General features: G+C 62.7%; 2 protein-coding genes across 2 annotated transcripts; one reads left to right on the top strand and one right to left on the bottom strand.

The window, feature by feature from the left end:
* Window positions 1-303: 303 nt before the first annotated feature.
* Window positions 304-22,811, top strand: RHBDF2 (rhomboid 5 homolog 2). The gene is made up of 19 exons (XM_050908548.1): window positions 304-347; window positions 10,858-10,981; window positions 13,311-13,460; window positions 13,568-13,692; window positions 14,299-14,491; window positions 14,563-14,775; window positions 15,376-15,510; window positions 15,903-16,001; window positions 16,294-16,499; window positions 16,672-16,783; window positions 17,353-17,427; window positions 17,853-18,014; window positions 18,167-18,267; window positions 18,804-18,867; window positions 18,993-19,087; window positions 19,322-19,397; window positions 19,875-19,975; window positions 20,219-20,372; window positions 21,025-22,811. Exons 3-19 carry the CDS (start codon window positions 13,335-13,337, stop codon window positions 21,442-21,444), a joined length of 2,457 nt encoding a protein of 818 aa, XP_050764505.1. The 5' UTR covers window positions 304-347; window positions 10,858-10,981; window positions 13,311-13,334; the 3' UTR covers window positions 21,445-22,811.
* Window positions 22,812-24,144: 1,333 nt separating this feature from the next.
* On the bottom strand, window positions 24,145-25,962 carry AANAT (aralkylamine N-acetyltransferase). Its single transcript, XM_050908621.1, has 3 exons — window positions 25,806-25,962; window positions 24,839-24,993; window positions 24,145-24,450 (listed from the first exon to the last, which is right to left on the bottom strand). The coding sequence occupies exons 1-3, from the start codon at window positions 25,960-25,962 to the stop codon at window positions 24,145-24,147; spliced, it is 618 nt and encodes a 205-aa protein (XP_050764578.1).
* Between the last annotated feature and the right edge of the window lie 229 nt (window positions 25,963-26,191).

The raw sequence follows: 26,191 nt of genomic DNA, 5'->3' as shown, positions 1-26,191 counted from the left end.
CCGGGGGAAGCCGCAGGGGCTCAGCCCCACGCGTGGGCCGACACCACCCGAGGCCGTGGGGCTCGGTGAGCCGCCAGCGGGGCGGGGACCCGGGGGAGCACCCACGCGTGACGCCGTGGGCGGGCGCTCTGCGGGGCGGACCCTCGGGCGGAGGCCCCTCCCCAGAAGCGTCCCCGCCCTCAGCGAGGCCGCGCCCCCAGGAAGCCCCGCCCCTGGACCGCCCCCCAGGCTCCGCCCGGCCCAGGTGGAGGCGGTGGCGAGCGGCGGCCGGTGCCGGCGGGACCGGGACCGGGACCGGGACAGGGACCGGGGTCTGGGTCTGGGAGCGGGGCTGCGACCGCGCCGAGGTGAGCGGGGCCGAGGGTGGGAGCGGGGCGGGGGTTTCCGGTGCCTCCGCGCCTCTTCGCTTCGCGACCGCCCGGTTTGTTGCTGCTTTGTGACCGGCCGCGTCCCGCCACCTTCCTCCTCCGCCCCGCGGCCGCTCGGAGTACCGGCCCCGCCGAGGGTGGGCACCTGTGCCCCTGCCCCCCGGGGGCCCTTTGCCGGAGTGGCGGGGGGGCGCCGCGGATCCCTCTGCCCGGGCTGCGGCCGTACCCCGCGCCCTCCCCGGCGCCGGCAGCCCGGACGGATGGGGAAGGACCCTCCTTTTCCTCCTCTTCATCACGGGGACAAGTGGGTGCGTGTCCCGGCGGGGTGACCCGGCCGTGCGTCCCGGGCAGAGGGGAAACCGCGGGGCGGGGCGGGGAGGGAGCCCTGCCCGCTCCCCTGCCCGCTGCCGGCTCCCCTGCCCAGGCTGGGGAGGAAAGCCCTAACCTACTTTCTGGAGCCGATGGCCCGATAAACAAGCGGGCGGTGGTTTTGTTTTTGTTTTGTGGGTTTTCCCCTTCCCAGGCGAGCGGGGCTGGCAGCGCCCGTCGGAAGCGGCAGCAGCCTGGAAGCCACACGCGAGGGCAGGCGAGGGTGCCCGGGTCCCTGCCCACTCCCGCTCTGCCCGAGAGCGTCGTCCTTCCCGACGGCCTCCTGCCGATGCCGGGGCTTTGTTGTTGTTGCTGGTTTGAGGTTTGGTTTAAAGGCTCTGGCACGCTCACACGTGCTGCCTGAAGCGTTGAGTGCTGCCGCCAGCCCTTTGCAAACAAAAACCCTTCGAGATCGGAAGGGTCCGGTCATCCCGCATCCGTACGTGCATCCTGCAGGGAGCGGAGGGATGCTGGGCGTGGATGTTTTAACCAGTTGATTTTTTGCTGTTGGCCCTCAGTCGTTTTGGGGCAGAGGGGTGAGGCTGAGCTTTACCCCACTCCTGCCTTGCCGCCAGGCCAGCAGGACCAGGCAGAGGCTGTCCCTCCAGGCTTGCCTGCAGCTGGAGTTGCGGTGCCCACGGGGGTGTGAGACCCTGCAGCTCTCGCTCAGCTCCCTGTGCCCACGCTCTGCAAGGGGAAGGGGACCTGAGAGGCTGCATTGTCGCCACTGGGTCCCTGCGGCAAGAGGAAGTGCCTGCCCTCTTCCCCAGCGCGGCGTCATCCTTCCTGCCGCGAGGCCGTGGGGAGCCGGGACGTTCTCCTGCCTGCATGCGCCTGGGTCCTGGATGGTCACTCCTGGGGGTTTCCAGGGTGAGCTCATCATATCAGCGCCGTCCTGGGCTCACAGCACACCGGCCCGGCTGGAGGGTCTGGGAGCGCACCGTGCCACAGTCCCATGGCTGTCCTGAGCGGGGAAATGCCGCCCGGCTCGGCTCGCTCCGTCGTGCCCTCCGAAGGAGCGTTCTTTGGCTCCGGCTTGTTTCCCAAGTGAGAAATAACCAGCTTGGAAATGTCCCACCTCCAAAACGAGCTGGAGGGTTCAACTGCAGCCGTGCACGGGAGAAAGCAAAGCCGCCTCTGCCTGCTCTACCCCAGGCACCACTGGCTTCGCAAGTGGCTTCCTGGGCTCCCCGGCTGCTGCGCCTGGGCTCTGCCGTTCCAAGCTCCTTTGCAATTAACGGGGTGATCAACACCTATTGCTGCTTGCTGATTTGGAGGGTGGCTTCTGCCTGTTTTGCCTCTGTTTGCTGGAAAGAGGGTGACCGAAGCAAGCTTTGGTAGCCTTCTCGCTTCCCCTGGCAGGCACCACTGCAGCTGGAGGTGCTGCAAGCCCCGGGGGTGAGAAAGGGTAAACCACAGCAGGGGGGAGTGGGGTTTGACACGGAAACAGCCGCCCCAGTACAAATTCTGCGAGACGGGGCCGAGCCTGGTGTCATGCTCAGACGCACATGCGAGCGCTCGATGCGTGAGAGTGGCGTTGCCGGAGCGCGGATGCCGGCAGGAGGAACAATAGATGCCGGCGGGTGCTGGGAAAGCAGCTCGGAGGCTGGGGATGCAGAGCACGGGGGCGTGAATCTGGTGGGGAAGGGGGCTGGGTGGGTCGTCTCTCTTCGGGGGGCTGCACTCCTTGGGATGCACTGGGGGAGCTGGGGAATTCGGGTGGTGTTTGTGGTGTTCGGCTGTGCTGGGCTGAAAGACGAGCACGTGGCTGCCTTCTGGGTCCGCGTTTTGTCCTTTGATACTGCTCCTGCTTAACTCTTACAGTGAAGCTGAGGAATCCCCCAAATAAATCCTTATTCCTTCCCTTAGGTTGTTGGTCTTGATCTGAAAACAACCCTCGGGATGAGCTTGGAATCAAATCAGCGCTCGTCGCCAAAGAAAGTGGGGGACGGGTGATGGAGAAACGGCTGGCGGGGGGTTTGTGGGGGTGGTGGGAGCCCTGGTCCCACATCCTAAAGCATCCGTGGCAGCGTGCCATGCTCTGCGAGGAGGGGACTTGTCCTTCTCCCACTGTCCCTTGCCTGCTGTGCAGGCAGCCCTGCCCGGGAGCTGCCCAGGCCGGTATGGGGCTCCCGAGACATTTCCACGTTTCCCACGGGCACTGGGAGCCCTGCAGGGACCTGGGCCTGGAGGAGCGAGTGGGGGCTTGGTGCTGGCAGGGGCTCTGCTCCAAAGGAGTCAGTTAGTGAAGGCTGAAAACTGATAACTTACATCTATATGAGCCCACAAGTGATGGGATCATAAACTCTTCTCCTCTTGAAGAGCTTTTTGTCTAATGACCACTGGTCCCCCTGTCCTGCTGGGCCAGGAGAGGTCTGGTAATGTGATGAGCCTCCAACAGGGATGGGCACAGTCCCTTTTAATTACGAGGATCCAGGAGCTGCAGTCGTTTGGGAGCATGCAGTGCTTTGGGATGTGGTCGTTTCCTGGCCTCCGAGTGAGCACTGAAAGCTGTGCGTGTGCTTGCAAGTATGGAAGAAACCCTTGGCGCTGGTACCCTTTTTCTCACTTAATCCCCGTTTCTTAAAAAAACCACAAAAAGCGGTTTTTTGGTGGTTGCTCTCTTAATGAGGCATTTAGGATGGGGGATAGACCCAGGGAGGGTGCCTTGGGGAAGGTCCACGATGCCGGGTGGCCCTGGGACCAACCCTGCCCTCTGCTTGGGCACCGCACAGGACGCCCGTGTCCCCCTCGTCCTCGGGGACCTGTGCACCGAGGGCCAGCCAGCATCGCGGGGTGCTGGTCGTGTTAGCTGAGCATGGGGCAGGGGCAACCCCCAAATAACTGTTTTGGGAGGGCAGGGGAGCAGCCTGCACCCCTTGTGGAAATCGAGTATTTATGGGTTTTACATGTGAGGGCTTCCCCCCTCCTCCCTCATCCTCCAATAACTTAAATCTGGGGGAGTTGTATGGACTTCGATAAAGTCCTTGCAAGCTGCCTGGGGAAGGGACCAGCTCCCTGCCTGCCGGGGCAGCGGCGGGGTGGGAAGGCAGGGAGTCTTATTGTATTGCAGTGCCTCAGTTTCCCCACCTTTGAAATGCCACAAATGAGTCAGAAGTGCGAAGGTCTCCTGTGAAACCCGCTGCTTATCGCCTCGAGGGGAGTTTGAGCAGCCGCTGGTGCAAGACTCGCCGCTGTGACCGTACCCCGAGATGGGGGAGTGTGGGCGCAAACCGACTTGCTTGGCACCTGTGGTGCCAGAGGCTGCGGCAAGGCACAGGGCAGGGAGGGAGCAGGGCAAGTGCTCAGTGATGCTCCTCGGCCTTTTCCCAGGCTGCTGCCATCGGATGGAAGGGAGAAATCGGCCAGTGGTGGGGGGACACGGTCTCTGTGCTGAACGTCCAGCCCTGCGGTGACCCGGTCGGCTGGGTGCTGCGTGGGTGGTCACTCCTCAACGGGATGCTCCTGCTCTCCGCTCCCATCCCAGGGGCTGCCGCATGCCCGGCCATCCCGCAGGGCCATCCCTCCCATCCGCAGGCACCTTTTTGGGGTGCTGCAGCTCCCAGGGCAATGGGCCTCTCCTTCTAGCAGTCTGTGTTGGGTTTTTTTTATTGGCCTTTTGCTTAAAAATAATAATTCCTGATGTATTCATCTGGTCTGACGGACCTGCTCGGAGCAAGGGAGATGTGGCTGGTGCCCCCCGAGATGCCCAATGTGCCGGTGCCCCACTCCCAGCCGTGGGGCTGCCGCCGGCATCACGGGGCTGCCTTCGTTCCCCGTGCATCATGCGGCAGCTTGTGCTGGGGATTTGACACGTTTATCCCTGTAATTCGCTGGCCTGCAGGAACGCCGGGGCAGGGCTGGGAGTCACCTCCCGTTACGTGTAAGCCCGAAGGCTGCACGCCATGCTCATGGGCAGCCAGGGTGAATCCCCGACGCTCGGCGTTGGCGTGTCCTGCCCTTTGCTTGGCTCCTCCATGGCGTGAGCAGGGAAGTCTTGCTGGGACCGGCACCACTGCTGCTGGTGTAAGGCTTTTCCACGGGTGATGCCATAACCAGGGTGAAGTTGGCTCATGCACGTGGTGGCTTAACCCAGTCGGAGCGCTCCTGGGGAAGACGTGGAGACGGCTCCTTAAAAATCAGCATCTCCAGCCCCTGCAGTGAGCTGTGTGGCTTCCCTGTGGACGCAGCATCCCTGAGGTGGGATGGTAGGCAGGAGGAGAATGAGGATGGTGGGGGAGACCCCACCACCAGCTCTTGGCAGCCGAGAGGCTGCAAAGTGCATTCCTGGCACAGGTCCACGGCAATGCTGCGGAGGGGGGAGAGCATCGCACGGTTTCTGTAGGCACCGGTGAGTGTAGGATCCCCCGTGCCGGGTGTGCGCTGTGTTGGATGGGGATGAGCTGTTGCTGGTCAGGCTTTCCTCTGCAGGGTGTGGACCTGGGTTCTTCTGGCCTTGTGGCAATCAGGAGCGAAGGGAACGAGGCCGAGGAGTGGCCCACGTTGGGCTGCTGGTGCTTGGGAGGAGGGAGGGGTGGGCAGGGAGCAGCCTCCCTGGGTTGCACTGGGACCAGAGGAGCACTGAGGCTTAATGGGGTGTCCGAGGGGCAGCCCCCGGCCCGTGGCCGGTGCCAGCTTCATCCACGGCACAAAGGGATGCCGCAAGGTCCTTGTCCTCTCTCCTCAGGGAGCTGCTGGCCTCAGGGGGGGATTGAAGGAGGCTGCTGGCGTCCACCCGGGCTTCTCCCTTTACACGGGGGGCCGGCGGGGCGAGGAGCCGCATTGTACAAGCCTTGAAATGGCTGCGTTGAGATAAGGAGCCTGTTCCCAGAGACAGGGAGCTTTAGCTGAGGGGGCTCGTCCTGCCACCAGCCCAGGGCTCATCTTGTGCCTGGGATGAGCCAAATTCGTGCGCGGGGCTGAGCACCACCTCTGTCTGCCGCATCCCATGTGGGGCGGGGATGCTCAGAGCTCACGGCGAAGGGACCCTCTGCAAATATGGGGCGTTTCTGCCAGCCCGCTGCTGCTCTGGGTGGCTCAGTGCTCTCCAAAATAGGTAGTGGGGGATTGAGGAAGTCTGCAAGTCCAGCCTGAGCCCTCATGCCAAGAGTTGCTGTCAAAATGAGTGTTTTGCAGAAGAACCAGGGGAAGAAATGTCCCCCCCCGATCCCCATTGTCGTCTCGCGCCAATAATTTTGCTTTGAAGAGGGAAGCGAGAATGAACTCAGTAACAACCTGCAGTGTGGGGATCGCAGGCAGATGGCCTTCAGGCAGGATTCCCCCCCTTGCTTCAGGGAAATAATGACCTGGGACCCCTCAGCACCTTCCAGAAGGTGCAGCCGGGGCCGAAGCACTCGCACCATCATGCCCTTGCACTCTGTATTTATGCCAAGCTAAGGAGGAATTGGAGTAGCTCTGAGTAATTACTCAGTTCTTAGATAAAACCAAGTTAAATCAATCCTGGTAGCCTGGGGAATCTGTGCGGCACCTGGAAAAGAGCTTTCCTTGGGTCTAGAGAGTGCTGCAAGCCTGCCTGCGGTGCTGCCGGGGAGCAGCCAACCCCTCTGCACGTTCACTGGTGGAGCCGCCCTTGCTTCTCTCGCTGCTGGTGGAGACTTTCGCCCTTTGCTCTTTCCGAAGCCGTTGGGGTGACTCAAAGCCTTCCAGGTACGCGTTCCCCACTTGGCTTGGGCTCCAGCCCGAGGAAAGGGCCGGCGGGCTGGGGGTCTCCCTGCGCAGCCACGGCCCCTCCAGCAGCACCCACCACCCCGGCCGGTGCATCTCTCCGTGGGAAACAGAGTGGGTTTGTGCGGTGCCGCCTATTTGGGGTTATTCTGCTGTGAGGGCGCGTGGACCCCCCGGAGCCCTCCCAGGAAGGGGGAGCAGGGAGGTGTGGGGTGGGTGGGCAGTGGCGCAGAGGGACCCCGGCTTGCTGGGGCTCGCTGCCCACCCCAGCGGGTCAGGAAGTCTTTGGGTGCTGGCACTCGCTCTGCCAGGGCTGGGGGGTGGGGTGGGGGTGGGGGGTCGTTGCGCTGGTAAAAATTAATGAGGGTGGGAAACGGGCTGTGGCTGGGATGCAGGAAATCCTCCACATGGCTCTTTCCACCTGCTCCCAGATTTCGCCAGGCAAATCCTTTCCTCTCCATGCAGATATCGGCGGCATCACTGAGGACTGCCGGAGAGACCGGGGCCACACACGCACCCGGCGATCAAACCCTTGCAGCAGGGAAGCCCGGCCCATGGCTGCCTTGTGCAATGGTGCGAGCGGCCGTGCACCCTCCCCAGCCCATGCTTCCTTCCCCCGCAGGCAGGCAAGGCTCTGCCCGCTGCGCCTTTATCAGCGGCGTGCAGTGCAGCCCCCCTGGGCGGCACGCTCTATCTCCCCTGGTAGCTTTGCTTCCTTCCAGGGCGTGCCGCGCGCTCCAAGCTCACCTGGACCCAACAAACCTGCCGCGGTTGCCCAATGTCCTGCCTGACGTAGAAAATGGGAGAGGATTTCCTAATGGCAGCGTGGGCGAGGTGCGTGCCAGCTGCCTGTACGCCCCGGGGAGCGGCCGGGCTCTCACCACCCATCGGGCATCCGTACCCCATCTTGCGACCCCAGCAGCTGTGCTGGAGACAGGGATTAAAGCTCCTGCGGGTGTCGGTGCCGACCGCGTGGCTCAGCGATGCGGGAGAGGGAGGGGGCAGCTTAAAATACACCCTGAAACACAGCGGTCCTCTCTCAAGGCTCAGAGTGAAACCTTGCATCTTGCAGGTTTGCTGACCGGTCCCGTTGCGGCAGGGTTGGCACGCGTGGGGAAAAGATGGAGTTGCCTTCTCTGTGGTGGGGGGAGAAAAAAAATCAGCCTGATGTCATGGTGCTGGGGTGTGAAACGGCTGTGCGTGGGCTGGGGGGTGGTTTCTGTGCTGTGGGCATGGGGCTGTACAGGGACATGAAGTCCCTTAGGGACAGGAGGGTTCCTGCAGCGGTGCCATAAAGTGTATTTTGTCCTTTAAAAAAAAGCCTAAGTACTCAAAGCACAAAAAATAAGTGGAGGTTGAGAGGAGGGAGGCAGTGGATGGAGCCTGGCTGCTTCTCGGCTTGCGGGGTTGGTGCTCTCCAGGTCTCCCTGTTTGAGTGGGTCCACGAGGGACTGAGACACACATGGGGTCTGGGCTTTCCAAGAAGAAAGAAAAATATTAAGATATTTAGTTCCCCACCCAGAATTATTCTTCGTGGTTTTTTTAATAATATGTTTTCATTTCAAGAGCTGTTTGTCTTGGGCTGCTTCTCTCAGATCTGAGACTGGAGAATGGTAAAAAGGTTTTAGAAAGGGAGCAGAAGCGGGGGAAGGTGCTGGGCGGCTCACTCGGGGGTCCTCTGCTCAGGTGTGAGTCCATGGGGCCTCGATGCTCGGAGCAATTGGACCGAATGACTTTCCTATCCAGGGCTCTTGATAACGGGGAGCACCTTTTAACGAGGCTCCAGCCTTGAGAGAGGTCTTCAACGCGCTCGTGAATCATTTACGGGCAGCCGTTAGCGCGCGGCAGCGGCACGCTCTGCCTAATGGACTCTTGGGTGCGAGCGTCGGTGATGTCTGCGGGGGTGTTTCGGGGGCTCCGCAGCATTGGTGACGCCTTTCTCACTCCCCTACGGAGATGGAGAGGGAAGAGCAGGGGCTCGTTGTGCTCACGGTGATGGGTGCTCGGGTGCTCACAGGGGGTCCTGCTCCCGGCCTCACACCCTTGGGTGGCTCAGAGCTGCTTTCTCCTCCCAGCTTAATTGCACCAGCTTGATGCACTTTTATTCCAGTGCCGGTAATGCTGCCTCCCCCCACGCCAACAGACTCGGGGAGAGCGATCCTGATCCTTCTCTCAGCCTCTCTGCACCCGCTGTGTGCTGCGTACGTCCCCCTCCGACCAGGGCTGCTCTGCAGGGTTGGCTCCGGTGTCTCGTACGATGGTTGTGCTTGGTTGTCCCCAGGGCTGCTCTGCAGGTTGCTGCTTGGCCTTGCTGACAGTCCCTTTGCATTGCTTGGAGCATCCCTGCGTGTCCCATAGTGACGCCTTGGATGAGCTGCGTCACTTTTTCCATCGCTTTCTTCCTTGGGCGTGCTTCCTTGGGTCAGCGTCTGTCATGATTCACCCCAGGGCTGGGGCTGGGAGCCAGCCCTGGTCGCCCTCCCTGTGCCTCTCCTGGTTAAAGACCTCATCCCAGTTGCTCACCAGTGCCACGCACACACCTGCCCTCTTAGGAGGGGATGGGGGCTTCACCCGCTTGTTGCTGGGGCAAGGGCAGTGTCCCTCGCTGCTGGACGTCAGGTTTTGGTGAGCTTTGGTGAACACGACAGCTTTGAGAGGGAAGATGGTGATGGTGGGGGATCTCTTCTTCTTATCGACCAGACCAGGTTACCCACCTCCACCCCCCGCCCATTTATCACTCCCCCTGCGGGTGATGGCAGCGTCCCCAGTGCATTTTTCTCTCTCCCTGGAGATCTTTTCCAGCCTGAAGTGACACTGTGCTGTCCTGGGACCCCTCTTCCAGCTGGAAGCACAGCTCCTACCAAGCTCGGGACGTGCTCATGGGTGCCAAGTCCCGTGTCTGTAACCCCCCCCGCTGCTGTCACCACCTCGTCCCCCCGACAGGGCGTCTGCGCAGCCGTCTCCCCGTGCCGGCTCAGTGCATCGCCTCTCACTTCCCTTTCCTGTCCCCAGGGCAGAGCCACCATGTCCCCTGAGCACCCAGGGACTGGGCTGAGGCTCCCTGGGGACCTGCAGCCGCCAGCGCTGAGGGGCAGCCGGGCTGTGCCCTGCAGATGGGGCTGCCGGTGCCAGGACTGCTGGGCAGAGAGTGATGCTCCTGGTAGCATAGCCCTCCGTCCTGGGGCTGGGAGGGTGAAGGGGACCCGGAGAGCTGAGCTCGTGGCAGGCTTGCTCTGGATGGAGGCGCCGGCTGGCCCATTCTGAAGCCAAGCGCGCTGGGTGAGAGCGGTGCCAGCACTGGAGGGGTTGGGTGCCAGCGCCAAACACGTGGGGAGCTGGAAAACGCCTTCCCAGCACCGTCCCCGGGGGATTTCTCTGGCTGGTGCGGGGTAAAACTTCTTGCGGGTCAGGATCTGTGCTAGGGGGTGGCCGCTGCCCCAACCCGTGTGGCCAAGGGGACTTCAGCCCTTGGGGGCTGCTCCCCTCCTCCCCCCTCTCTCAGTGCCAAATCTTGCGTTAATGCACAGAGCCGTGAAAACTGCTCCGGCTGCGCCGCGTGACCGGGACGGCAGGTGCCTGCCGGGTTGTGCCAGCTCCCCTGGGACCTGCGTCACCTTGCCCGCGGCTCGGGGGAGGCCGGGTCCGTCCCTCCACCCGCGCTGCACGGGGAGCCGGTGGGGAGTGGGACCGGGCTTTTAAATGTGCTGCAAACCTGCTTCGCCAGGAAGCATGGAGGTCCTTGCCAAGGGCTGCCTGGGGTGTGATGGGAGCAATCAGGGACAGGATTTTGGGCCGGGGTGTAAGAGCGGGGCCATGCAAGAGCACCATGTCCTCTTGCACCTCTGAAGGACACAGTTTGGCTCCAATTTCTGTGCTTCTGGCTACCACTGATAGCCATTCCCCGGGGGTGGAGGAGGATGAGGGTGTCCCGGGGCTCGCTCCGACCCTGGTGTGTTCCCATTCCCGGCTCTCCGGAGCAGCTGGCATCTTGAGCTCATTGCTGGCTGCCCTGGGAGGAAAACAAACAGTGTCTCCAGCTCACCAGCCCGATGGAAAGTTTTGCTTGCTGGGCCTGGACCGCCCGGCTGGCGTTCTCCCAGCTTAGCAGCTATTAAATACCTCAGCGAGGCACTCGCATTCCATGCCCGCTCTTTGCGGGTGTCTCACTTCCCGAGAGCTTTGCCTGGCAGCAGTGGGTGAAAACTCCTTGCCTGTCCTGCATGGTTCCCCTGCCACGGTGCAAGGCGTATCACTGCAAACGGCGGCTTTTCCTCCTTCTGCCGCCCTGTGTCCGTGTCCCCGGTGTCCGGCCGCCAGCAGCCCCGTCCCCAGGGCCTGGGAAGCATTGAGCTCGGCTCTCCCTCCACCTGGGATGCTCCTGCAGCCCTCTGCTTTCCCTTGCGTGGCTTTTCATTGCATCCTCTCTCCCTACCAGGTGAGGCAGGAGGAGTTTGGCCGTGCCCTGGGGCTCCCGTGCATGAAGGACGGAGGAAGAGGAAGGCTGCTGCCGGTGTTTGCCATCGAGACACGCTGCGCGGGATCCCTGCCACTCTTATGAGGTAGGGAGACCTCGGCGGGGACCGGCACTGGCTGAGCCCCCAGGAGAAATTTGGGAGCTGGTTGCTCCCAGCTTTGGCATTTAACGGCAGCGAGGGGTGAGGCAGCACCTGAGCTGCCGGCAGCACCCCAGGGTGCTGCTTTGGTGCCTCTGGGGAGGAGAGAAGGCAGGCAGTGTGCCGGGATGCTGCCTGCGATTGCAGGCGCTGCCTCCAGCAACATCTCGCCTGGTCCTAGTGGCGTTTGTGTGATGGCTGCCTTGCGTCTTCCCATCAGGATCCCCACCGTGAACTGATTTATTGCCAAGGCTGGAGAGAAGCAGAGTTAATTTAGGAAGGAGAACCCAGCCCCGCTGCCAGCCGGGGCTGCTGGTGCCCCTCGATGGAGGGGTCTTAGTGAAGCCACCGCTCGGGTTGCATCTGGCATTCCCCCTGCCACACACGTCTCCAGCGTCACACCCCGTCCCTGCCCTGCGGTACCCCAGCCGGCCCAGCACCCATTTTAAGCTGTGCAGGGGCAGGCAGGAGCAGCAGGCTGTCAGCTGGCCCAGGAGCCGGCGGAGGGTAGCAATGCTCTGTAGTGCCACCGGCTCCGGGCTCCCACGTCCCCATGTAGCTGGTCCTGGACTCCCACATCCCCAGGGAGCCGGTCCCATGGGGATCTCATGCTCCTAAAGCCAGGCTTTGCTTGTGGTGGGGTCTGAGGGGAGGGTCGTGCTCGGGACTCAGAGTGCTGGGGGAGCTATGAAAGTGCCCCTGTGCCTGCCTCCTGCTCAGGCACGTGCTGCCAAGGCGGGGGACCGTGTTGCAGAGGGGGCTGGGGGGGTCTTGATTGCCCAGTTGACTGCTTGAGCACCCTTACCCGACAAGAGCAGAGTGGGGTACGAGGCCATACGGCTGGGCTGGTTATTGGGGTCCTGGACAGAGAGAGGGGCCAGGCCCATGGGTCGAGCTGGAGTTTTGCAGCCAGTGGCACTGTTGGACTCTGAGCTCCAGCTCGGTGGTGGTGGGTGGCAGCAGAGGAGCCCCAGTGGGATGCCTGGTCCCCCCAAGGGGACTCTGCCATACCCCTTGGGTGGAGAGGGCCAGCTCCCATCTCCCCTTGGGAGCAGATCCCATGGGATGCCGGTCCTCGTGGCCGGCCCGTGGCAGGGCTCGGTGCATGCCGCAAGGGGTGAGCACGGCAGGTGGCACCATCCCCGTGGCCATGGCTGTGCCGGGGGTACGAGGGATGCTCGTAAGACCTGTGCGAGTCCCCTGGGCACTGGCACGTGGTTGGGGTGGGGGGGGTGGGAAGAGGCCAGAGGGGGCTGTGCCTCCCTTCGAGAGCCCCCGTAGCCCCTAATAGGATCTGGGACTCGCTCCCTTGCACTCGGATGGAATTACCTTTCCTGTGAGGTCCTGCCTGGTAGAGCTGGGCTGCAGGGACCCTCAGGAGGGGATTGCTTGAGGAATTAAGCACCTCTTGGCTGTTAAGCTTCCCCCTCCTTGCACGTGGTGCCGGGGAGGATGCAGTCTCCCAGCCTGGCGTGTGCGTGCACGTGCCAGAGGGGAATGTCCCACATCTCCTCTCCCACGGGGCACCCAGACACACGGCGGGTCCCGGCTCCGTGGCCGGAGGAGGCACGGGCTGCCTCAGCCCCTCTCACTGCAGCAGGAGCCATCCCCTACGTGCGGGCTGTGGTGCAGGTGGGGATGTGAATCGGGTGTTTTCAGGCTTTGCGTGTCCCCTGCAGGGCTGCGTCCCCTCCCTTCCCACCCTGTCCTGCACGGGCAAGGTGAGCTCTTTGCAGACCCCCCAGGAGCGCCTGCAATCCCCCCTCAGCTCCCTCACCGTGCCGAACCATGGGGGCCGGTGCCCCCGTGTCCGAGAGCCGCAGCTGCGTGCCACGGACCTGGCCAGGGCTTGCGGAGATCCCCCCATGTCTCCCATGCACGTGCTGAGATGGTCAGGCACATCCTGGTGGGGTGTGAAACCCGGGTGTCCCACAGGCACGTGATGGGGATGCTCTGACCCTGTCACTCCTGCCATCCCTTGCTCTGCTCCCCGCAGGTGACGGGATGGTGCTGGTGGTCCTGGGGGACTGGGAGCGAGTGGGTGATGGAAGCCCTCCTATCCACCCAAACCTGGGGAGGGAGTGCGGGTTTTGGGGACACAGCAGCTGGGCTGATGGTGATGAGGTCTCAGCAGCACAGCCGGTGGCACAGGGGGCTGAGGCTACTGAGATCCCACTGGTGAGGCCCCGTCTCCTGCTGGGACCCAGCCTTTCCCCACACACAAGCTCCTGGGGAAATATTTCTTCCCTTCTCACTGACTCCTTGCACCCTCCAGCCTGCCAACCGCCGCCAGCCCGAGATGTCAGCCGGTGACAAGAACGGGGGCAGCCACTCCAGCAGCAGCCGCCTGCAGAGCAAGAAGCCCCCCAACCTCTCCATTGTCATCCCTCCCCGGGAGGTGGAGGAGGATGGCGCCCGCAAGGAGGTGAGCAATGGGGAGCTGCGTCCATCCCATGCTGGGCTTGGGGGGCTGCCGTCCCTGGGGGACCCCCATATGCCATCCCATCCCAAACGCACTGCTCTGCCTTCCAGCCCTCCAAGGTCCCCATCTACCGAAAGAGCAAGAGCCTGCAGGAGCCCCGCTCGAAGGGATGCGATGGCTCGGAGCGCCAACCCGGCTTCCGCCGGCAGACTTCCCTGTCCCAGAGCATCCGCAGGTGAGGGCCAGGGAGCAGCGGCGTGAGGACAGGGCGGGCTCCGGCGGTGACTGAGTCACCGCAGGGGTCCCTCGGTCCCCGTCGGGGTGCTTGTGGCTGTGGGTACCGGCAGAGGACTTGGGATGGGGACGGAGAGTTGCAGCTCGGAAGGGAACGCCTTGGAGGGTTTCGTGCGGCTCTGCTTTGACTCACTGGTGTCTACCTGGGGATAATCCCGCAGCAGAATTGTTTAGTGCTAATTCACACCGTTGTTTTGTACATTGGGGAAATTTCTCTGCCCCGTTTCTGTAGGGCCTTCACAAGCACCTTGAGCTGGATGTCTGCTGCAGCCCAGAGCTGATTCACTGTCCCGTGCAAGGCGCAGGTCTCGATGGAGTTACCTCTCCAGAGAGACCCAAAGGCCAGTGACCCCTCTGCAGCATCCCTTCCCCTTCCCTTTCCCCTTCCCCTTCCCTGAGACCCATAGCCGGGTCAAAACTGCCCTGCTGCGAGCTGAGCTGAGACACCCCAACCCAAATCACCTGCCGGAGGGGATGCCCGGGTGGGATGGCAGTACCTGGGGTGGGGGGACCAGCTGGGTGACAAGTGTGCCCATCGTGTGTCCAGGGGCACGGCGCAGTGGTTTGGCGTCAGCAGCGACTGGGAGGGGAAGCGGCAGCAGTGGCAACGCAAGAGCTTGCAGCACTGCAGCATGCGATACGGCAAGCTGAAGCCTGCCTACCGTGACATGGAGCTGCCCAGCCAGGAGGTGCCCTCCTTCCAAGGCACCGAGTCACCGAAGCCCGCCAAGATGCCCAAGGTAGAGCTCGGGGCGCTGGGTCCGGCTCCCAGCCTTGCTCTCCCAGCACCGACACCTCTTCCCTCCTCCAGATCGTGGACCCGCTGGCCAGGGGCCGTCCCTTCCGCCATCCCGAAGAGAGCGACCGTCCCCACACGCCCCACCACGTCCTGCCCCCGCTCACCCCCGGCGTCGTCTCCTTGGCGTCCTTCAACAGCATCCGCTCCGGCTACGGCCGCCTGCCACGCAGGAAGAGGGAGTCCGTCGCCCACATGAGCTTCAAGGCGGCCGCAGCCCTTCTCCGCGTGAGTTTTGGGGAGCTGGGGGGGTCGTCTTCTTCCTGACTCGGGTTTCAGCTCTGTCCCTCATCCGTCATCTTTGTTTCTTGGCTTTTTGCTTTGCACAGAGATCGCTGTCTCTCCAGGGCAGGTTTAAGGAGGGAGGTTGGTGTTTTTTAACCTGAGCTCTGCTTAAAAAGAGTTTTGGTGAAAACTGGACCACCAACGTGGAACTATCTTGCACGGCATCCCTAGAAAAAAGCAGCTTCTGGGTTTCACTGCTGAGGAGCCAGGAGACCTTTTGCTGCAGGGGGAGCTTCTCCAGTGGCTTTCTAGCCCCTGGGGAGCCCTGGGCAAGCCTCGGGGTCGGATTTGTGGGACCGGTACTAAACAGGGGATTTAGAGTTCACTTGTTGTGCTGACTAACACGGTCATGATCCAACGCTGGCTCTCAGGAGCTGCTGCCAGCTCCTGCTGCCTGCCCTTCCCACGCAGGGGGATATGGTGGCTGGTTGGGATTTAATGCTTGCAACTTGGCTTTGGGGAGGGAAGCTATGAGAAACCCTTGGTGCTGCAAAAACTGGGGGGCTTCTGGTTACTTACCCTTGTTTACTTCCCCTGCCAAAGGGACGCTCTGTCCTGGAGCCGCTGGCTCCCAAGCGGAGGAGCAACAAGAGGAGCTTTGTGTACCCCAGCTTCATGGACGAGGACATGGTGGACGCTGCCGATACCCTGGACTCGTCCTTCTTCAGTAAGGCAAGCGCTGTTCCACGCCGGCTGCCGGAGCGGGGAGGTGTCCCGGTGCCCCTGCACAGGGGCTGGATGTGGAGCGGGGCTCTGATGGGGACAGTGCTTCACCCTGTCCGGGAGCAGGGGCATCGGTGGCCGCTGTGCCCAGCGCTGCAGAGCCCTGGTCTCAGTGATGCTCCGCGGGGGTGACAGGGAGCGCTGCCGCCATGGTGGGCACGTTTCACACTCTGTGATGTGCAGTTAATGGGGTGTCAGTGGGGATCCCCCCCTCCCCAGGCTCCGGGGCCAGGTGGAGCTGGGCTGCCCTGGTGATGGACATGCCTCGGGCAGAGGGAGGCTTCTCACCCGTCGCACACATCCAAAACATGTCTCTGTCCTCCTTCCAGATGGACATGCACGACGAGACGTACTCCATGCCCGATGATGTCTTTGAGTCGCCGCCTCTATCGGCCACGTATTTACGCATGCACCCAGTGGGGGAGGATGCCAGGGTGTCCCCCGAGGTGGAGCAGCCCACCCCGTGAGTACCAGCTCTTGGCGGGTGATGCCCCCGAGGCTGCCCAGGTCCCCTGCCATGGTCAGGATGATGTCCCCAGCCATCCCTGCCATGGGGCACTGGGTACTTCCAGCGTGCTCCTAGGAGGATGAAGCCAAGAGGTGCCCCTAGCCCTCATCCCAGGCATCCTTTGGCCTTCGCCAGCTCTGGGCTGTGGCTGTGGGGTTGCATGTGGGGGATTTCTCAGCTGGCCCCTTTCAGCTGGCGTGATGGATTTCTCCCCTCTCTGCAGGCAGGAGGGTGTCCGGCTCACTTCGGCCTCCACTGGCGCCGGCCCGGCTCCCCGGCGAGGCAGGCGCATCGCTTCCAAAGTGAAGCACTTCGCCTTCGACCGCAAGAAACGCTACTACGGGCTGGGGGTGGTGGGGAAGTGGCTGAACAGGACGTACCGCCGCAGCCTGAGCAGCATCGTGCAGTCGCAGCTGGAGATCACCGACAGCCACCGGTGAGGGGGGACTGACGGGACGGGGATGGGCATGGGGCTCCTTGGGGCTCCCCAGCTGTAACTCAGATATGTGTCCCCCTCGATGCTTGGGGATCAGGGCTTGGGAGACTGCAGCGCTCCCTTTGCCCAGCAACCCTTGAGCTGCTCAGATTTTGGGTCCTTTCCTCCGCAGGCCGTATTTCACGTACTGGATCACCTTTGTCCACATCCTCATCACCTTGCTGGTCATCGGCACCTACGGCATCGCCCCCATCGGCTTCACCCAGCACGTGACGACAGAGTTAGTAAGTTTAAGAGCTACCGGCCAGGGCTGTCCCCTCCCAGCTCTCCGGTGACGTGTCTGGCTCTGAAATGGCAACCAGCTAGCTGCCGAGGAAAGCAAGGCTGGTGTCTGGGAGGTGCCTTCAACACCTCGGAGGGGTGATCGTCGCTCTGGGGTTAATCCTGGGAACCTGCAGCCGGCTGCATTGCTCCCCCAGCACCCGGGCTGGAGAGAAGAGCAGGCATCCGTCTTGCTGGGGGGATGGTGACCACCAGTGTCCCATGCTGTTGTGCTCCCTGCTAGGACTGGGAGCATCTTGGGCTGCTGCTGGCTCCTGCTGTTTGAGAGGCTCCATTAAATAGCCAGGGCAGGGGGTCCACATCCGCTGGATGAGCAGCAGTGTGTTGCAGCAGCACACGTGCTGGCGGCAGAGCTGCCCCTTCTCTCCCTCCCACATAGCTGGTGGGACCCAGCAGCCCTTCCTCTTGGGCAAAGGGGGCTGCTCAGCCCCCCACAAGCAGAGAGAGAGGGGGCTGCACCCCCACACCGCCAGCCCCCTCGGCGGGAGCTGACCCTGGCCTGGCTCGGCAGGTGCTGAGGAACAAGGGCGTCTACGAGAGCGTCAAGTACATCCAGCAGGAAAACTTCTGGATCGGGCCCAGTTCGGTAAGGGCTCTGTCGGACCACTGCCCCCCAGCCTGAGGCTCTGCCCTTCACCCGCCTCTGCTCCCCCTGCCCTGACCGAAGCAGGTACCCGGGGTGCTCCTGTCCCCGGAGGGAGAGCTCAACCCCTCGTCCCAGCCTGCTGCCCCGGACCTTCGGTGCCCGCCATCCCTCTGGGACCTGCTGCCTGGTCCCAGCCCAGGCTGGGAGCTCAGAGGCACTTCCCAGAGCTGCAGCATTGTGGTGGCATGGTCAGGAGAGACCCTGTCCCCTTCCTGCCCACGTTCTCCCTGATGGGGTTACGGAGGCTCGGGGCTATCACCTGCGGGGACCCCCTCCCCTGCTGAGCTCTCCCTGGGGGCACCTGGAGGGGAGGGGAGGTGCCGGGGGGCTACAGAGCATCCCCTGGACTGGCATCTCCCTCCCAGATTGACCTGATCCACCTGGGAGCCAAGTTCTCCCCCTGCATCCGGAAGGATCGGCAGGTGGAGAGGCTCATCCAGCGCGAGCGGGACCGGGAACGTGGCTCCGGCTGCTGCGTCCAGAACGACAACTCGGGCTGCATCCAGACCCTGCCGCAGGACTGTTCGGTGTGTGCTGCCACTGGCACTGGGAAGTGCTGGGGATCCCTGGGGAGAAGGGGGAAACCATCTCCGCCCTGCAGGGCACCAGGGCAGGGTGCGTGCGGGGTCAGAGCAGTGCATTCACTGCCGCATCCTCAGTCTCTCCATCCTCCCTGCAGGAGACGCTGGCGACGTTCATCAAGTGGCCAGGCACCAACGCGCCAGCCATGGGCTCGGGTGAGAAGCGGACGTCGGGGGCCGTGTGTCACCAGGACCCCAGGTAGGAGTGACGGCTGGGGAGTGGCACTGCGGTCACCCGGCTGTATGCAAGGCACAGCGGAGGTGCTGCCTGGGGCTGCGTTTCCAGCTTGGATGTCTTGAATTCGCTTGTCCAAGGGGCTTGGGGCTTCTTACACACCGTAGGAGGGTGCTAAGGAAGAGGGAATCGGTGGGGGAACTGAGGTGGGGTCTGTCCTAAATGTAGGCAGCAGTGGATGAGCTGGAAATACAGCCGCTGGCCCCTGCCTGCCCTCTGCCCGCCCTGCTCTGCGGGGGGTGAGCTGGATGGGTGATGCTGCGAGGGGGCATCGATGGGGTTGTCTGGCAGATACTGAGTGCCGCAGGGTTCACCTGCAAAGTTGTAGGACATTGTTGTAGGGGTTGTAGGAGTGTTGTAGGACACTAAGGTGCAGGATCCCTCCCAAGCCAGGGGAGGGGGCAGGTCTCGGGGCTGTCTGTCCCTGAGGGGGGTTACTAGTCTGGGGGAGGGATGTGAAGGAGACCCGTCCTGACCCCCCACCCACCTCATTCTGCCAGGACGTGTGAGGAGCCGGCATCCAACCCACCCCATGTGTGGCCAGATGACATCACCAAGTGGCCGGTAAGAGCCTGGTGCCACCACGAGCTGGGTGGCACCGCGGTGGCGGACGACAAGCCAGGCACGGGGGCTGCGGGGAGAGCCTGGGGCCAGACCCTGACCTTGGCTCCTCTCCCTCCTGCTTGTAGATCTGCACCTATGAGACCAAAACCAACCACACAGGCTTCGCCCACATGGACTGCCAGATCAAGGGCAGGCCCTGCTGCATTGGCACCAAGGGCAGGTGGGTCGCAGCGATGGGGCACCCGCCCGGGCTCGGCTCCCCGCTCTGCCCCGCTGCCTGTTGTTGCCCTGTTGGTGTCTGGAGCTGTGTCAGGGGGAGAGGGAGATTATGGAGCCTCGGGGGGATGGGAAGCACGGTGGCGGCAGGACTGGCTGCCGGGAGCAGAGGGGGATGCTCGGGAGAACGGGGAGCGAGCCCTGCCCCGAGCGAGCCCGCTGCCTGCCCTCTGCCCAGCTGTGAGATCACGACGCGGGAGTACTGCGAGTTCATGCACGGCTACTTCCATGAGGAGGCAACGCTCTGCTCGCAGGTGAGCGGGGCCAGGGACACGATGCTAGCAGCCGGGTCACGCATTGCCGTGCTGATGCCAAAGGGCTTTATAGTATCCTACCAGGAATGGGACATGGTTGGGATGGGGGGGGGATGCAAAGTGCAGGGACTTGCCCAGTATCGGCTGGCCTCCTGCTGCCACTGCATGCCCATCTTGCTGGTGTGGGGCAGGAGGAAATGTAGGACTTGAGCCAGCCTCATCCAGGCAGCACCGATGTCCTTGGGAAAGGCACGTCCTGGGCAGGAAAACAGCCCTTCAGCATCTCCTGGGGCACTGGGGATGCTCGGTTGCTCCCTCCCCAGCACCTGGGTAGTGTGGGTGCCCCACCACCCGGTCCCCCCACAACTGACACATGGCATCACCGGCCACACGTCCCTGTGACCCATCCTTTGCTCCCTGCGGCTCTGGGGTGTGGGCTGAGCCCCCGTCACTCCCCAACCCCGCCTGCCTTTGCAGGTGCACTGCCTGGACGAGGTCTGCGGCCTCCTGCCCTTCCTCAACCCGGAGGTCCCCGACCAGTTCTACCGCCTGTGGCTGTCCCTGTTCCTGCACGCCGGGTGAGCCACGGCCCCCGTGCCCCCAAGGGATGGGAGGGCTGGGGACCGGTGAATCCATTGGGATGGTCTGTGATCCCTGATGGGTTGGGAGAGAAGAGGGGAGAACACCCCCAGACTACAATGACATGTGACATCGGTGGAGGGTGTTTTGTAAGATGTCTTGTGCCCCGGGGCAGTGGGTGGGAGGGCTGGGTGGGGGCTCTGGCGGGGCAGGGGTCTCTAACGCAGGGTCTGTCCCCCCAGCATCATCCACTGCCTGGTGTCGGTGACTTTCCAGATGACGGTGCTGAGGGACCTGGAGAAGCTGGCGGGCTGGCATCGCATCTCCATCATTTTCATCCTCAGCGGCATCACAGGCAATCTGGCCAGTGCCATCTTCCTGCCGTACCGGGCGGAGGTGAGGGTTGGAGGGGGGGGGCTCTGCCCACATCACCCCAAACCCAGCCAGCTCCCCAGCGACTAAAGGACACCCCTCCCTGTCCCTGTCTGGCAGAGCCTTGGGGAGGGGGCTGCAGCACAGAGCTCTCATCCCCCGGCAGGTTTTGCTGCGGGGGGGGAGCGGTGGGAGGCTGGTGCCCTTGCAGTGAGGGGGGGAGTGTATCTGTCCCACGTGTGGGATTCGCACATGCCGTGTGGGTCACACGTTGCCACGTGTCGGTGTGTGTGCAGGGTTCCCGGGCGGGCAGATGGCTAATCTGCTGGCAGCGAAACCCTGCCGGGCTTTAAATGAGATCACGCCGAGCGCCCTAATCCCCCGGGGGTGCGTCGGGACGGGGCCGGGGGGGCTGTGGCCTGGGAGAGGGTGATGCTGCCTGGCTGCTGAGTCACGGAAAGTACTGGCTCTGCCAAAACATCACGATGTGCTCCCCTCCTCTTCCTCGCATGCCGGGGCTCCTGCCCCTGAGCCCCGCACTGGTGTGAGTGCAGCCCTCAGAGGGATGCAGGAGCCAAATGCATTTTGCAAGGGGAGGAGACGGTCCCTGGGGACACGGGCACTTGTCTGGGGTGATGTGCACAGGGTCCAGCCATGACTTCCCCCATCCCCACAGGTGGGCCCTGCTGGGTCCCAGTTTGGCTTGCTGGCCTGCCTCTTTGTGGAGCTCTTCCAGAGCTGGCAAGTGCTGGAGAAACCCTGGAAAGCCTTCCTCAACCTCTTCGGCATTGTCCTCTTCCTCTTCATCTGCGGCCTCTTGCCGTGGATCGATAACATCGCTCACCTCTTCGGCTTCCTCAGCGGCCTCCTCCTCTCCTTCGCCTTCCTGCCCTACATCACCTTCGGCACGGTGGACAAGTACCGCAAGCGAGCCATGATCATCGTCTCCTTGCTGGTCTTCGTGGGGCTCTTCGCCTCGCTGGTGGTCTGGCTCTACGTCTACCCCGTGAACTGGCGCTGGGTGGAGTATCTCACCTGCCTGCCCTTCACCAGCAAGTTCTGTGAGAAGTACGAGCTGGAGCAGGTCCTGCACTGACCCCGCCGGCAGGGACAGGGCTGGGAGCGGCGCCGGCGGGGATGCTTTCCATGGGGTGGGTCTTCACCAGCCTGCAGGAGATGGCAGTGGCTGCTCCGGGATGGGGCAGACCCTGGGCATGGCTTCATCCTTGGGGCTGGTGGGTTTGGGCTCACCCTGTTAAACGCTGGGGATGCAGTGGGGAGCGGGGCTGGAGCCACCCTGCCTTGCACCCCTTTGGGGCCACCTCTTGGCGCTGAAAAGCCATAACTGGTTTGGGGACCGACCCCGGCTGCTGCCTGCATGGGGAAAGGGCCGAGGGAAGTGGGGTTGTGGTATGTCCACAGCCAGGCTGGGCTCCCAGCCCTGGGGCAAGGGGCCTCGAAAGCACGAGGGAGTGAAGCTACCGAGGTCTCCTGCCTGTGCCCCTGCCTGCCCAGTGCCCCATCCTGCCTTGGTGCCCCCGGGCACTGCAGCTCATACTGTGAACATGATCCCCTTTTTTGCAGGGGCACTTTTTTTTTTTATCCGCAGCTCTTTAGGCTGAGGGTTTCCCCCACTTTGGGCTCCCTGGGGCCTCTGCCGTGGCTCCGAGGTGTTCAGAGCTGGACTTTGAAGGTATTCTTCAGTCCCGCTCTTACATCTGATGCTCCCCTGAGGCCATGGAAGGAGGCTTGTGCTTCTCCACCTGGGCTCCTCACTGGATGGAGAGGCAGGACTTAGGGCAGGGGGGCTTCTTTTCCCCTTATTTCAGTGAAATTCCCTTTTTGGAAGTGGAGAAGCAGCATGTACTGCGTTTGTAGTGCCATGCCAGGAGGCAGGCATGGAGAAAAACACCCTGGGGGGGGGCTTGTGTGGCTGCTCCTGAAGCCCACAGACCCCTCGGGAAGCTGTCTGTGCTCCCACCTTTCACTTCTGCCTCGAGTCCCTGCTGTTACCCCTTTCCCTTTTTCAAAGCGTAGAGAGCCCAGGTAACCCTCCCTGCCTCAAACGGTGCTGGACAGATGGAGAAGCGCAGGATGGGGCAGTCGCCTTCCCCCTTCCCTGCCCGAGGCTGCACGTCCCTGCCTGCCCCCAGCCCTGGGCTGCTGCTCCCCAACATCTCCTCCTCCCTCCCACCGGCCACGGTGCGAAGGCAGGTCCTTCCTGGGGTCCGGGTGACTCCTCTGGGCTGGTTTGGACCCAGGCTGGTGCTGGGCTGTCTCTCCCCTGGTATACATTGCTTTGGTGCTGGTGGGTCTCAGCGCTGTTAAATGGGGGAAGATGTGAAGCCCCCAGCTGGGATGTCCTGGGATGAGTATTCAAGGGCTGGGAGTTCGGCTCCCTCTGCCCACAACCACTCTCCAGGTGACCCCAGGAGCTCTGTGGCACCTGCATCCCTCCTGCATCCCTCCTCCACCATGGCCAGTTTTCTGCCCTGCTCTGTCCCTCTGGTGCTGCTCCAGCCAAAGACAGACACTTCACCTCATTTGTCTCTTTTTGATACTTTTTTTAAAAGCTGTGGGTTTTTTCCCCCCTTAATAAATTTCTACCTGTATTTAATGAGACGCACAAGGCCTCTTCTCCCTTCTTGGGCGTGGGGATGTGGCACTTTTAGGGGGTTCTGGTTGTTTTGGTGATGGTCGGTGTGGCAGGGAGAGCGGCAGAGATGGGAGTGCCTGGGGCTGGTGCCCTGATGTGCAGGGCTACACTCTCCCCTGGTAGCCCTCAAACCCCTCCCTGGGAGGGGGACAGGGTTTAGAGGGTCTTGAGCAGAAGGGGAAGCCAAATGCCTGGAGCAAAAAGACCCATGGAACCTCCTGATCCTGCCCAAGGGCAGAGCTGCCCCCCCCCCCCCCCCCATATCCCACCCTTCATCAAATGACCTGGGGCTGGATTTGCCCCATCTCTCCCAAAGCTGGGATGCCCCAAGGGGTGTTGGATGGCTCCCATCATGCTGGCTGGTGCCCTCCCTCCAGCTGTCACGGCGAGGGGATGGTCGGAGCGGGGCAGGAACACACAGAGGCTGCATAGAAAACCACCGCCATGTCTTTATTTGCTGCTTCACAACAGCTGAGGTGTTTGCAGAAGGCTTTGTCGTGGGACAGTCGTGGGTCTGCGGAGGGAGGGGGGACTGGTTTGGACTGGCCCCCCCAGGGAGGCTCTGCAATGTGCGGCTGGGTGTGTGCTCTGAGGGGTCTGGAAAGATGTCAGCGGGCAGGGGGGCGGCTGCTGGGACCCCTGCCTGGTCTGGGGGCTGCTGGAGGAGGGCTTGGCCATGGTGTGCTTCGCTCGTGGTGTTGGCGGTGGGAGGGAGTGCAGGGCTGGGGGCACGTGTATGTACAGGCTCTGCTGGGTCTCTCAGCAAAACGTGGCTGTGAGTGCCCTTAAATCAGCGGAACCCCCCCAGCTGCTCCTGGGGTAAAGTCTTTCCATCCCTGGGGGGCACATGGCCCTGCAGCCTGCCCAGGCTTGCCGGCACAGCCCTGGCTAAAGCAGAGACCAGGAGGTCGGTGCTTCCAGCGGGGCCAGGTGGGAGACTTCTGTCCCCAGCCCCGTGGCGCTGCGATGGGACCGGGCTGATCTGGCTGGAAAGCGGATGTGGCAGAGGGAGAGCTGTAGCCAGGGCAGCCAGGGAAGATGTATAGCCGTGGCAGGGATGGAGATGGGTCGCAGCCTCTTATTCCCCCCCCCCCACGCAGCCTCTCTCCAGCCCCCCAGCAGGGCTGGACTGGAGGGGGCTCAGCAGCCGCTGTTTCTGCGCATGAAGGCATGTCCCCGCACGGGATGCTGCATCTCGATGAAGGCCAGCTCCCCCACCGTCACCTCACAGGGACCCAGCGCCTCGAAACCGCACTTCTGGTAGAAGGGCACGAGGAAATCTTCGCACATGAGCAGGGCGCGCCGGGCGAAGGGCAGGCAGCGCAGGTACTGCAGGTACCGCCACATGAGGATGGAGCCCTTGCCCTGCTGCCGGAAGGTGCGGTGCACGGCCAGCACGTGGATGTGCACGGCTGTGCCCTGTGGCTTGTGCAGGGTCAGCGCTGCCTGCCGAGGGGGGAGCGGGGATTAGTGTGACCGAGGGGTGTCCTGTCCTGCATGTGTCTTGGTTGCCCACCCCAATGAACCAGGGTCCACATCCTCCCCCAAAGGGAAAAGGGTCCCGGTGCCATCCCCCTTCACCTCCCCCCATCATCCTTGGAGGCTTTTTAATTTTAAAATGAATGTTGAGGGAATTACTTGGCATATTTTTAACAGCATCAGTAAAATTAATTAATGAGGAAGTTCATTTCCACTAGAGCAGCCCTGTAGCAGTTAGTCTTGGGAGAAGACTTGGTGAGTAGCCTTGGGGCCCCGGGGAGCTTCTCCTTGTCCCCAGGCTCTGGCAGTGCCTCTCCCAGTGCACAAGCCGGGAAGTACATGGTCCGGCTCTTACCTGGCTGAGCCTCTCCTGATCCCAGAGGGAGCCGATAATGAACGCCACGAGCCGCCCTTCCTCAAACCAGCCGAGGGAGAGCTCCGGGCAGAGGTTCAGAAAGTGGCAGATCTCATCAAGGTGGAGGGGACAGTCTCCGGAGACGGATATAAAGGCTGGAGGGGGACAGCGGTGAGCACAGCAAGGGGGACCAAGGACACCCAGATCCAGAAACCCCCCCCGCACTGATGTAGGGGGGGAAGGCAGCATGTGATGGGGAGAGATGGCATGTGTCCTGCTGCCTACTTGGTCCAAAGGAGCTCTAAGGGACATGGATGGCTCCGGGGAGCAGCTCTGCTCCTCCAGAGGCAGCCCCCCACAGCCCAGGGACCAGCTCCCCACTCTTATTGCTGATTCCAGGGCTACAGCAGCGGGTGCTGAGATGAACCCTCCTGCCTGGCATCTCCCTGGCTGCCCTTGTCCTTTGGAGAGGAGGGAGAAATGGGCCAGTGAGCCTGGGTGAGGGGAGCTGGGGGTGCCTGGGATGGAGGGAAGGGGGAATGTTGCTGGGGATGCATCTGAAAGTGCCCCTGTGCAATAGGAGGCTGAGCATGGTGTCCTTCCTCCCACCTTCCCCCTCTCCTGTCTGCTTGCCTCTGGCAGGGTTGTTTTGGGAGAGCTGCTCCCCACTCACCTGGTCCTGCTCTGGGATCGCCTCCCACCATCCCCACCCCAGGTAGCTGGGTGAGCTGGGGGCTGTGGTTCTCCACCTCCTTAATCACAGGCTCCCCCGCTTCGTTAAGGAGCCCGTGGTGGCCTCGCCACAAATCATGGCCGCTTGCTCCCTCCCTCATCACCCACGAGGGCATGCATGGGGGTTTTGCCACCACGATGTGCCCCCAAGGAGCATGAGGGACAGGCGAAGGAAAGGGACGGGGCATCTCCAGCCAACACCACCAGGCAGGACCTCCCCGGGGCAGCCCCTTACCTTCCCGCTCGATCTCGAACACGCTGACAGCATCCTCGGGGCTGAGGCAGCGAAACTCGCTGGCGGGCAGCGTGTGACGGCGCTGGCCCCCGAGCGAGCTTCGGGGCGACCTCAGGTGAATGGGCTTCAGGAAAGGCAATGCGCTGAGCGCCGGCATCCTCCTCCTCCTTCCTGGCTTCCCACTGCTCCCTCTGTTCGGGGCAGCCTCTGCTGGCTCCCGGCCGTGGCACAGCACCCTTTATTTCAGCCAATCTCCTCCAGCGCTCTTAGATGCCAAAAATACCTGTTGATCGTGCACAGGATTAGGCTGCTTGCCACCCTTTCCCTATACATATATGTGTGTATATATATATATACACAGCAAATACCCGCCCACACTGACCTCA

Source organism: Gymnogyps californianus, chromosome 19 (genome assembly GCF_018139145.2).
Source record: "Gymnogyps californianus isolate 813 chromosome 19, ASM1813914v2, whole genome shotgun sequence".
NCBI classification, from domain to species: domain Eukaryota; kingdom Metazoa; phylum Chordata; class Aves; order Accipitriformes; family Cathartidae; genus Gymnogyps; species Gymnogyps californianus.
The sequence above is the reverse complement of the archived record's forward strand: the minus strand, read 5'-3'. Positions and strand labels throughout refer to the sequence as shown.

Coding starts and splice junctions, on each gene's coding strand:
- AANAT (XM_050908621.1), bottom strand. CDS start 25,962: ATGCCGGCGCTCAGCGCATTGCCTTTCCTGAAGCCCATTCACCTGAGG. Junction 24,994..25,805: donor GTTCGAGATCGAGCGGGAAG/GTAAGGGGCTGC, acceptor GTCCCCCTCCAG/CCTTTATATCCGTCTCCGGA. Junction 24,451..24,838: donor ATCAGGAGAGGCTCAGCCAG/GTAAGAGCCGGA, acceptor CCCCCTCGGCAG/GCAGCGCTGACCCTGCACAA.
- RHBDF2 (XM_050908548.1), top strand. CDS start 13,335: ATGTCAGCCGGTGACAAGAACGGGGGCAGCCACTCCAGCAGCAGCCGC. Junction 16,500..16,671: donor GAGATCACCGACAGCCACCG/GTGAGGGGGGAC, acceptor TTTCCTCCGCAG/GCCGTATTTCACGTACTGGA. Junction 18,268..18,803: donor GTGTGTCACCAGGACCCCAG/GTAGGAGTGACG, acceptor TCATTCTGCCAG/GACGTGTGAGGAGCCGGCAT.